General features: G+C 50.3%; 1 protein-coding gene across 1 annotated transcript in view; it reads left to right on the top strand.

The window, feature by feature from the left end:
• Pcnx2 (pecanex homolog 2) overlaps positions 1 to 10836 on the top strand; it is a 213213-nt gene that overhangs the window by 56864 nt on the left and 145513 nt on the right. Inside the window, 3 exon segments of the mRNA XM_012516813.2 lie at positions 471 to 642; positions 7937 to 8047; positions 8948 to 9039. Of these exon segments, the coding sequence (XP_012372267.1) occupies positions 471 to 642; positions 7937 to 8047; positions 8948 to 9039 (375 nt within the window).

Here is a 10836-nt window from a genome sequence, read left to right as displayed (position 1 = left end):
AACCCTGGTCCCTGTGCTTGCCTAAGCAGGCACTTAGTCCCTGAGCTCTCTTGCCAGCCCACAGTTCTGTTTCTTATCACTAGTAGAGCCCAAGTTAGATCACATAGAGAAACTTAGGGTTTAAATTAGTTTTGTGCTTGAAATGGACAAGAAGAATGGAAATCTCATTGTTAGAGAAAGCGTTGAATTAGATCTAGATTTTCTCCAAAGATAGTAATTAAATGTGGGGTAAATTTTTATCACAATTGAGAAGCACAGCATTGTTTTTTTATATTATCGCTCTGATTTAACAGAATAAGCATCACACTCTTTGTTCTTTTTCTCCTCCTGGTATTTTGCATGCAAGGAGTGGGAAAGTATATGCCATGATGGTATAAATTTTATTATGTGGTGTGAATGTCTGACTCTGAGGCTGTTATAATTTAGTTAAACTAAAAATGTACAACTCAGAAGCTGTATTTATTTTCCAGGGACACAACCAAATCATCACCTATAGCCGGCCCATTTATTTTTGTGTGCTGTGTGGCCTCATTTTGCTCCTTGATGCAGGGGCCAAGTCCAGGCACCCTCCCCGTTACGTCATATATGGCCTGAAGCTCTTCTCCTCAGAGTCTTTGCAGACAGCCAGGGACCACTTGATAGGTGAGTGTGATTCCGGGTCCTAAGGGTGAACATCAGGGAGGGAGGATGCATCCTCCTTGCATGTTCTGAGTTACTAAGTGGAGAAACCTCCTTACTCGGCTTCTGGGTGAAGAGATGAGCCTTTCTGTCTGGGCTTATGGAAGACTGGTTGGGAACCGGAGCTCCATCTCTTCCACTGGGAGATTTCTCTGAAAGGGTTTCGCTATCCATAACTTCTAAGAGGCTGCCCCCGTGACATCGGAAGCATGATGGTTGTGGTGTCTGCTGGGGTGTCCTGGCCATTGGGCCTTCTGCCTCAACTCTTGCCGAAGCACAGATGCCCTGGGCAAACATGAGTGGGCACCCTTCGCATGTCCAGGCAGAGCTGTGCGTGCTCTAGGTGTCCTGGCTTCTGTAGGGGCACTCTGTTGGACTTCCTATTTGGGAGCGTGTGCTGTAACACACTCCTTGTAAGTGAACGCCAGCTCACCACATGGTTTAGGTAGAGCCTGACTCCACAGCTGGGCTGCTGGTGGCTTGGGTCCCTGTTCTGCCTTGTCACTAGATGAGCCTCAGAGCAGCATTCCATTGTGATGTGGGGACACAAACACAACCCACCTCGGAAGCTATTGTAAGGTTTAAGTGAGCTAATATGCTGAAATGTATAGAACGGTGCCCAGCACCAAGCAGCAATCATTGGTGCCCTTAGTTTGCAGAAAGTCTGTTCAGTACTGACTGCAGCTCTGCAGAGTGCTCTAGTGTTCTTGCCATGAAAGCAAAGAGTCATGGCCTTGTCACCTTGTGACTGGCTATGATCACATTGATCGGCTGAACAGATGGGGGGCAGCACATCCTCTGGTCTCTCAGGTGCCAGTGGGGAGCTGACACAAGAGCCTTAGGGTGACATTGTCCTGTCCTCCACCTCCCAGCAGCTCCCTGAATTTCTCAGTGGGACTGAGGTGGGGGAAGCTTCCACTGTGCTCCATGTGGATGGAAACCTCACCCTTGCCCTGCTGCCCAGCTGCTGTGGCCCCATGCCTCCTCCTGCTGCACGGGCGGCAGGCCTTGTGCTTCTGTGCCAACGCCTCCTCCTCACAGAGCCAGTGTCTTTCTCCATTACCTTGGAGGGGGAGCTGAGCAGCTTCCTGAGGCCGAAGAACCATGTTTCAGAGAATTTTGAAGTCCAGTAAGGAAACAGAAACAGTGCTCCGGCGCCAAGAACATTTGCTTACTGAGAGTATTTATTTCACCCCTTAGTATTATTTGAAGTCTGTGAATGTACACAGGCTAGCTTGGGCAGCCACGTACGGACTCCTCCCAGGTCCTCCAGTCATTCTGACCCGGGATGCTTTGGCTCAGCAGCTTCCTCTTGGAATCAGCCTCCAAGGAGAAGTCAGGGCTCAAGCAGGCGGAGATGCCCAGTTGTGACTGCACATGTGTCAGAGTGCTGCCCTTTCTTACCTCGCTTTTTATTGTTTTTTAACAGTAGCTCTGGGGCCTATGGTCCTGAGGCTTGGGGATCAGAGACAGAGAGAGGACACAGGACAGGGAAGCTGTGTGTTCAAGTGTCACCTGTTCCCTCCCTGTACCCCCTTCTGTCCTTTCCCTGGATCTTGAGCAAGGGTCAGTGCTGACAGCGTTCTACCTCTCTCTGTGACAAGGGACAGTTAGCCTCTCAGCTCATGTTCCACTTCTAGTCTCTGAAGTGCTCTGTAGTCTGCCCTACCCTGGACTATGCTAGTGCCTACCAGCTAATTTCCCTGAACTTCCTCCCATCTTCTGTCCTCTTGTGACGTTCTTTGCACAACACTTAACCCTTTCCTAGTAATCTGCTTACATTGGCCATGTTCGATCCTGGTCTGTCCCTCCCCCCTCCAGTCTTGCCCGGAGACTGCTCACTCACCTCTGTGTTCTCAGCATCCACACTGGGCGGTGGAGTACACAGGCATCTCGAAACACTTGTGACTTGTGAGACACATGAACGGAAGGACATGAAAGGATGCTTTAAGTGCTAAATGAATTAATATGTAAGTGGACTTTTGGGTCACTTCCCATGTGTCACCAGAAAGCTTAGCCTAGTAGACTTCGTGGCAGCGTGAGCTCCCTTGGAAGCATGTCCTGCAGATGACTTGTAGAAAGATATTTAGGAGAAGAAATGCACGGCACACATTCTGTGTACACATGGCATACGCACACTTCACATAGCAACAGCACGCACCTCTCCCTCATTCTCATTTTCTACTCCAGCCCAGCCAGCACTGTTGAGTAAACGTGGCTGTTGGGCTGTGGCAGCCTCATCGTAGCATGAGAATGTGAGGTGTCTCTGAGGCGTGAAGGCAAGGCTGCGGTGCGCTTGCAAAAGCCAATGGCCAGGGGTGGCGCGGCTGCTACATGCACCCTCTCCTGTTATTTTTCTTTAGGTCCATCAGGGAGCGAGGAGGCAGGGAATATGGCCTTCCTCCCTTCTGCCCTGGGACTTCCTTTCCCTCAGAACCTCCTACTATGTATTTTTTGTCTGCTTGTCAACAATGACAAGTGGAAATGGCAGCAAATGGTCCAGCAAGCTGACTGAATGACTTGTGCAGCAAAGATAAACAGGAAAATAGAACAAGAGTGGTCCTATGGGCTGAATGTGTTAAATGGCATACAGATCTGCAGGGAGCAAGAAAAGACAGCGGAAGCACTCTGAGAACAAGCGAGGTGGGGAGGACGGAGGCAGAGACGCCTTTGAAAGCAGCTCGAAGCCATTTGTGCCTTGTGGAGCCCCTTTCCCTGTCTACTGGACTGTCACAGGATTTGCCTAGCACAGAACCACTGCCATCATGAGAGCAGAGCCCCGCAAGGACAGCAAGAAAAGAGAAACAGAGGGGGAGTAGGAGGGGAGAGCAGTGGACTGCTGCTGTGACAGAGCACCGCAAGCTGGGTGGCTTAAAGCACAACGACACAGTGTTTTACAGTCCTGGAACTGGGAAGCCAGGCCTGGGCATGAGCAGGTTGGCCCCCCATGGTGTCTGCTTTCTGGGGTTTCATTTCTTCCTCAAGGATGCCTGTGTCTCTGAGTCCACATCTACCCTTTTAAGGAGAACAGGCCTAATGGATTAGGGCCCAGATGGTCCCCAATGTCATCTTAGCTTGACCATCATCTGTGAAAATTTTATTTCCAATTAAGTCATTGGAACTGGTGACTTGGATTTCATTGTTTTTAGGGAGCCTCTATCCTACCAGTAGAGAAGAAATGCTTAAGTGAAAGAACCAGGGGACGTGCAAAGACGTGGCCAGAGGCCCCATCGCATCTCTCTCTTGTGGTGGGGAGAGTTGTCCTCCCAGGCTGGTAGGGAGGATGTGAAGCATCTCCAGAATGAGCCTCCTGGAAGCTGTTCTGGAGACCAGCACACATCGGGGCTCTTGCCCAGCTGCGGAGGTGGGCAGCAGGGGAGAAGCTCAGTAGAGCTACTTTCAGAGAGCGGGGCCTGCCTCCCTTGGCATCAGGGGCTGCAGCCAGCCCAGCATGGGGACAGTGCAAGGATGGCGACACTTTCTGAGGAGCACTTGAAGGCGGGAGAATGTTGAATGGCAGAACTACGGAAGGAGGAGTGAAGGTAAATGAAGGAGATGGAAACTCCCAAAATAATATTCTTCTGTTAACTTCTTTTTGTATATTACCCTTTGTTTATAGACAGGCCATCACGCTGCATTTTTTGTTTTCATTGTAAAGAAAGGGATCCTTCCAAGAGAAAGGGAAAGGCTTCCCTGGTCAGCACTCAAGTCCTGTGGTCAGGCAGAGGCTGGTCGTGGCGGGGCTACAGCTGACTTTCTGTTTGGGTAACTTTGGTAGAATCTTGTGGGTGAGGGTGGTTTTGTACCTGTCCTATGGACCTAAGAAAACAGGGTTTCTTAGTTCAGAGCACCCTGTTTTAAAGGGACCAGAACACAGCTGGGACAGGTGCCAAAGAGGTAAACCACATAGGATCTGCAGATGGGCTAATAGAACAGGGCTTTGTGACTCAGAGAAGAAACCCCTGGAGCTAGAGGCATATTCCACACCTTTGGGTGCTCAGAGGTGGCCAGGCTAGGGGAAGGGACGCTGGTCTGTGTTGCAGCTACAGCATCTACTCTAGACACGTGATGTGTGACCACAGCTCAGGACAGGGAAGACCTGAGAAACGGCTTGTGTGAAGCTGTCTTCTGGAAGTTTGGGGTCTAGGGGTGCAGGGTGCGCCCTGACATGAGGCCATTCGAGGTGAGGTGGGAGAAGGCCACAGTTTCAGCATTGGTCCATGCATAGGACAGGCTCCTTCTCGAATGGCCTCTGGGGTTCTTTTCAGATGGAAGTTTTCTTTTTCACTGTAGTCTCCAAGACAAGAAACCTTTGCCTACCGTAGTGCAGCTTCCATCACGCAGTCGTTGGAGGCAGGTGGCAGCTCAGCAGCTGGTTACTGGTTTGGACCCTCCCTGCCTTTGCCTGCACACCCAGCTTCACTATCTGTGTCTGCAGGAGGGGCTGTTTCCTGGCTACACCAGTCCACACAAAGAACGTGTGCACACAGGAACAGCCTGTTGGCGACTGCCGCACATAGGGTTTGATCTGCTCTGCAGTCATTCCTGCTCTTTGCACTTAGCAAAGGAAATAAGATATAAGAATATATCTATAGAATACTATAACATATAGTACTCTAACTTACGAATTTTGCTTGAAATTAAATTGAACCAAAAGTCTCTCCATTTATGGTAATTAAGCTAGAAAATAGGAAGAAGAACTGAGAATCAAAGCCCTGTTCAGCAGTGTCCTAAAAGAAAATGTTCCCAGTAAAAATTATGAAGCACCACAGGGACTTTATTTCTTCTTGGAAAAAAGGGCAAAATAATTGCCACAGTTTTAGGTGTATTTAGCTGCAGCCATCAGATGAGATCAGGGAGGCCCTTCCCTGCATTCTGCCTCTGCCGCCTTTGCTTACGCACAGGGGCTTTCTCCACCGGAGCACTGAGCAGAAGGCCTTGTGCCCTGGCTCCCCTGCTGACCAGCGTCCCTGCTGTGTTGTCTCGTCAATGCCCAGGGCTGTGCCCACATTTCTCCTTGGCAGTGGCCTTCTGGCCTGGCCTGCCCCTTCATTTACCTTGTGCCACTATCGGGAGTTCCAGGTCTTTATGCATCACTGCTTGTACCCTGGTTGAATTGGTGAATGTGCTTCTCCTGGAGAATACCATCCCCACCCTGACACTGGTCTGCAGTCCTTCCTTCCCAGCACATGGGACTACGGACTAAGCAAGGCCCTTGCACTATCCCTCTGCCTGCCCTGGAAGGGGGCAGGGCCGCACAGGACCCAGACATTGTGGCTTGGCTCCGGGCCCCAAGGGCAAGGGAACAGGAACTTCTGAGTTTGCTCAGAATTATATGGGTTAAAATCTTGATGCTTATGGTATATATTCCATAGTTAACTCTCTAGTTCTTGCATCTTTTTGTATCTGTGAATTGCATTCAGAGAGACTGAAAAAGACATGAGCTCTGATAGTGCTATCTAGCAGATAGGTGCTTGCACCTTACTGCCTCTCGTGAGTGGAGGAGTGAGCTGCCTTCAGGTGGGGGTCTCTCTCTCAGCAGCATGGCAAGCACCCAAGGTGGCAGCTCGCAAAGAGTGAAGGTTCATGTTGGCTCACCGTTTTGGAGGTTCCGGTCCATGGTCAGCTGGCTTTACTGTTTCTGGGGCTGTGACAGCACAGGATGGCAGGAGCATGGGCATAGCAAAGCCATCCACTTCCTGGCCAGGGTGGGAAAAGAAAGAGGATGAGACTAGGTGTCCCCCTGTGCCCTTCAAGGACACCCTGCCAGTGACCGAAACCTCCTAGTAGGCGCCCCTGCTAAGCTTTCCACCACCTCCCAGTAGCATCAGCTGGGGACGCAGCTGCTGACACTGGGATCCCACAGATGCAGACTGCAGCAGGTGCCTTGGGCTTCTACAGCAGAGCTGAAGGCTTGCCATGAAAATCTTAACCAGAACATCACTGTGTACCAAGCATGGCCCCAGTCCAATCAGAGGCCATATTGTCCTGGCCATGTTCATTACATCAAATTTCAGACATTCGGCACAGTCCCTTAGTCCTTGCTTTGGAGAGATTTTTCCCCTACTTACTTTTAGCCAACTGTCAGGCAAAGGTATGTGCAAATACTCCTGTGCCTCCTAGTGCACTCTGGGGAGCTTGTGTTTCCTATTTTTCAAAAGAGCTGAAGTGCCCTGCCTTCCTTTCGTGTTTCTGTTGCTCACCGTGGTTTATGTGGTTTCAGAATGTTTTTCCACTGCTTCATACTGGATTTCAAATTGAATTTCCTTAGTTTTACTAAGGCTTGCCGGTATCAAACTTCGATTCCCTCTTCCTGCTACCTGAGTCAGCACGAAAGGAAGGTGAATTGCCTGCCACATTGCCTCAGGATTTCCAGGCAGCTGGACCAGAAGGGAACCCTGAGGGAGGGAGAGGGCGAAAGGCTGCTAGGAAACAGCTGGGCTCCCCTACTTTTCTGCCTACTCACACTTTGTTCCTGAGGCATCAAATTACAGCCTGAGAAGGCTTTAAAGGATTGCCCTGCTGCTTGGCCCTGACAGTGGGAGGAGGCATGGTCTCTCCTTGCCCCCCAGGGGTCCTGTGCTTCCTCAGTGAATTATGCGTACCTGGCCTTTGTGACAGCTCTGGGCTCCAACTGAACTGTGCTCCCCAGCACGTGTGTGTATCGGAGTTAGTTTTCATGTGGGCAGGGCAGCCTGGATGCACAGGGCCAGGGGCCCTGGTTCTGCTTCTTCTTCCCCCTCTGTGCAGAAACAGCCTGTAACTATTGGCTGTTGTTCTGCACATTCCCATGGTTTCCCTGGCTTTTCCCCTCTCCCTTAACATGTCAAGTCTAATATTTCTTTTCTTCTGCATTTTAGTTTGGTGACATTAAGGATTTAACCCAGGGTCTACACTGAGCTACATCTCTAGCCATTTTTATTTTCTCCTTTTAAAATTTTAAGACAGGGTGTTGCTGAGTTACTGAATTGCCTAGACTGGGCTCAAATCTATGATGCTCCTGCCAGAACGCTGGGATCACTGGCATCCACCACCATACCTAGTTTCCAAGTCCAGTTCCAAGGATGGCTTTCCTCTTTCCTTCCTGTCCCTGAGATTTCAGCTTGCTGTGTGCCTTCGCGTAGGCCGCCCTTTTACTTCCACTGCATTTCTGTCACAGTCTGGGTGGGAGAAAATCTAGAAGGCAAAGAGGTAGCATTGTAGGAGTGACCAACATGGGTCTTCTCGCTTATCACCAACTCGGTGTGTTCATTTTCAGTGTTTTTGTACTGCTTCCCTGCGATTTCGCTCCTCGGGCTCTTCCCGCAGATCAACACCTTCTGCACATACCTTCTGGAGCAGATCGACATGCTGCTTTTTGGTGGCTCTGGTGAGTTGCTTCCCTTCTGCTAAGGGTCCAATGTCAGAAGAGGTAAATAGCTTGGTGGGCGTGTGGGAGCCTGCCAGCGGCCTTGCTCTGTCCTGCGCTCTTCCATCGTTCCCTCTCAGTCAGGCTGAGGGGCCTCAGATGCACCCCATTCCATTGGAAGTGGCCCAGCTGGCCTCATCAGGGAAAGGCAGGCTCAGAGAAATGAAGCAAAGGATTTTCTGTGACTTGGTGGGAAGTGTGTGTGTGTGTGTGTGTGTGTGTGTGTGTGTGCACGCGCACGTGCATGTATGGGCACACACATGCAGGAATTGGAAGTGTGTCAGTGTGAGCCTGTGTGCGTTGTGTGTGCACCTGAACATGTAGATGATCTGGTCCCCGTACTGTCCCTGTGGCCCATTTAATATGGTGCTTTAGACACAGACTGAGCTGGGCTGGCCTCCACCCACACTTCCCTGGAGAGTTCCCAGGTGTGGTCCCCAGGGGGCTTGGCTTTTCAGCCTGCTTCTCTCTCAGTGACGCAAACACCCTGACCTCAGGGTCCCTGAGATGACATCACACGCAGAGTGATCACTTTTAGCTCCACATGTCGCACACATGCACACACCGGCTCCCCTGCCTGCTCCCCATCTTTGTGGATTTTGCTTTCAGTGACCACTACATTGGCCCTTTAAGAAAGGTGTGCAGGCTCTTCCTGGGTGCTTCCCGCCTCCATACTCAACAGTTGCCCACCGCCTCACACCACCAGCTGCCTGTTTTCTGATAGATCCCATAAATGCATTTCTTGCCCCTTGGACAACCAGTTTGTATCTGAGAACTACACCCTTCTCTCACTGTATCGTGCCATTCTTTGCTTTTGCGAATGGCCAGTGGAGAAAGGAACCGTCGGTGTTTGTGTTCCAGCTGTGTCTGGGATCGTGTCGGCCGTGTACAGCGTGGGCCGCAGCGTCTTGGCGGCCTCCCTGCTCCACGTGTTCTGCTTCAGCGCAGTGAAGGTAGGTACACAGACCCCGCAGGACCCTGGCTCTCCTTCTTTCATTCATTCAGGTGATAGATGCTTTATGTAAACAGATGCTTTCTGTAATTACAAAAGCAAAGGAATGTGGGCAGCTGGAGGCCAGGGCTGGCTGGGCAAGGCCTGCTGGTGGCAGGAGAGGGGTCAGGATGCCAGCTTTGTCTTTCTGGGCCTGGCCATGCTGTCCCCTGCAGATGTCCCCCTGCCACAGTCGGTCAGTGATGTCAGGGAGGCCCAGATCCACGGTCTGGTCCTCCTCTTCCTTTTGAAATGCCACTCAAGGGGTGGAGGGACAAGGCTGCCCCAGGCCCTACGGGTCAGAGAAGAGGAGCGGACAGCCCAGCACGGAGTGCTGGCACCTAGAGGGCATGTGGATGTGGATGGAGAGGGCCAAAGCCTGGGCCAGCAGCCAAACCAGCTTCAGGTGACAGAAAACAAGATGAGGCTTGGCTTCTGGGAAACAAAAGTTCTATCAGAAAAGCAATATAATCATTTTACGAATATAGGCCAGCTGCAGGTCGTCTTTATGAGGATCTGAATCATAATCCTGCTGTAGCTATGATGGGGGATGGATGAAAGAGCTGTGTGGGTGTGGCCCACGTCCTTCTCCCTTGTTAGAAAGTCAGTCGGAAATATATGAAATGAAAACAATATCCAGAACTTTTGATTTACAAACCACATTGTTATTTGAGAACAGGGAGGTAATGAGATGAAGAAGAAACAACAAAAAGTAAGGGCCAGCCAGATAGCTCAGCAGATTAAAGCGCCTACATGCAGGTGCAGGGAACAGGGCTTGGATCCCCGGGCCGGGGCGTGCTGAGAGGGCAATCGCGACTGGGCGAGGTGACACACGCCTGTAATCCCAGATCTTGGGAGGCTGTAAACAGGTGGGTCACTACAAGTCTGATCTAGTAGTGAGACGCTGGACACCCTGTAGACCTTTCCCTAAAATACAAAAGAAAAAAAAAATATCACCGCTTCCTGGGAGGAGGAGCTGGCACAGGGTGTAGTGTTGGGGACCCTGATGTTTCACTATGGTGGTACCTCACAGCCTGGGAGGAACACACACACACACACACACACACACACACACACACACACACAGTGTGGCCCAGACGTCTTCCACTGGGTAGGAAATAAACTTGCATCACGTGTATTTCTGAATGCTATAAACCCCAGCCAGTCCTTAATGTTTTCAACCATAGGCAGCCCTTTGATAAAGTAAAAATTAAATGTACAACATTAAACTCAAATGTTATAAATTCAAGAATGTTCTTAACATATAGCATATGATTATGTTTAACAAAATAACTGTTAAAGCTAGACATGGTGGTGTGCACCTGTAATCTTAGCACTCAGGAGGCTGAGACAGGAGGACTGCTACCAGTTTGGGGCCAGCCTGGGCTCAGACATAGTGAGGACAAAGCCAGCCTAGACTACATAGCAAGGACCATCTCAAAACAAACAAACAAACAAATCCTTAAGAAAATAATTTTTAAAAAAGATTCACTTAAAGTCATTGAACTTACCAATGCTGTGTCAAAAGACAATTGCTTACCTAACTTCTCTTTGTGGAGAAGGATTGTAGAGGAGAAAGATTTGGGCATCTTTTGCTCTGGTGCTTCACAGCATGATTTCTCCGGGGCAGTCAGTGGTATAGTCCCCCCACTGCCATCCCTTTCAGAAGAGGGGTGAGGATGGTGGGGGGATCAAGAAAGGTGGGGGAGAGGAAGGCTTCTTTCTCTAAAACACACATGTATCTCACTAGCTACTGGTC

Source organism: Octodon degus, unplaced genomic scaffold, assembly GCF_000260255.1.
Source record: "Octodon degus isolate 3935 unplaced genomic scaffold, OctDeg1.0 scaffold00127, whole genome shotgun sequence".
NCBI lineage: Eukaryota > Metazoa > Chordata > Mammalia > Rodentia > Octodontidae > Octodon > Octodon degus.
The sequence above is the reverse complement of the archived record's forward strand: the minus strand, read 5'-3'. Positions and strand labels throughout refer to the sequence as shown.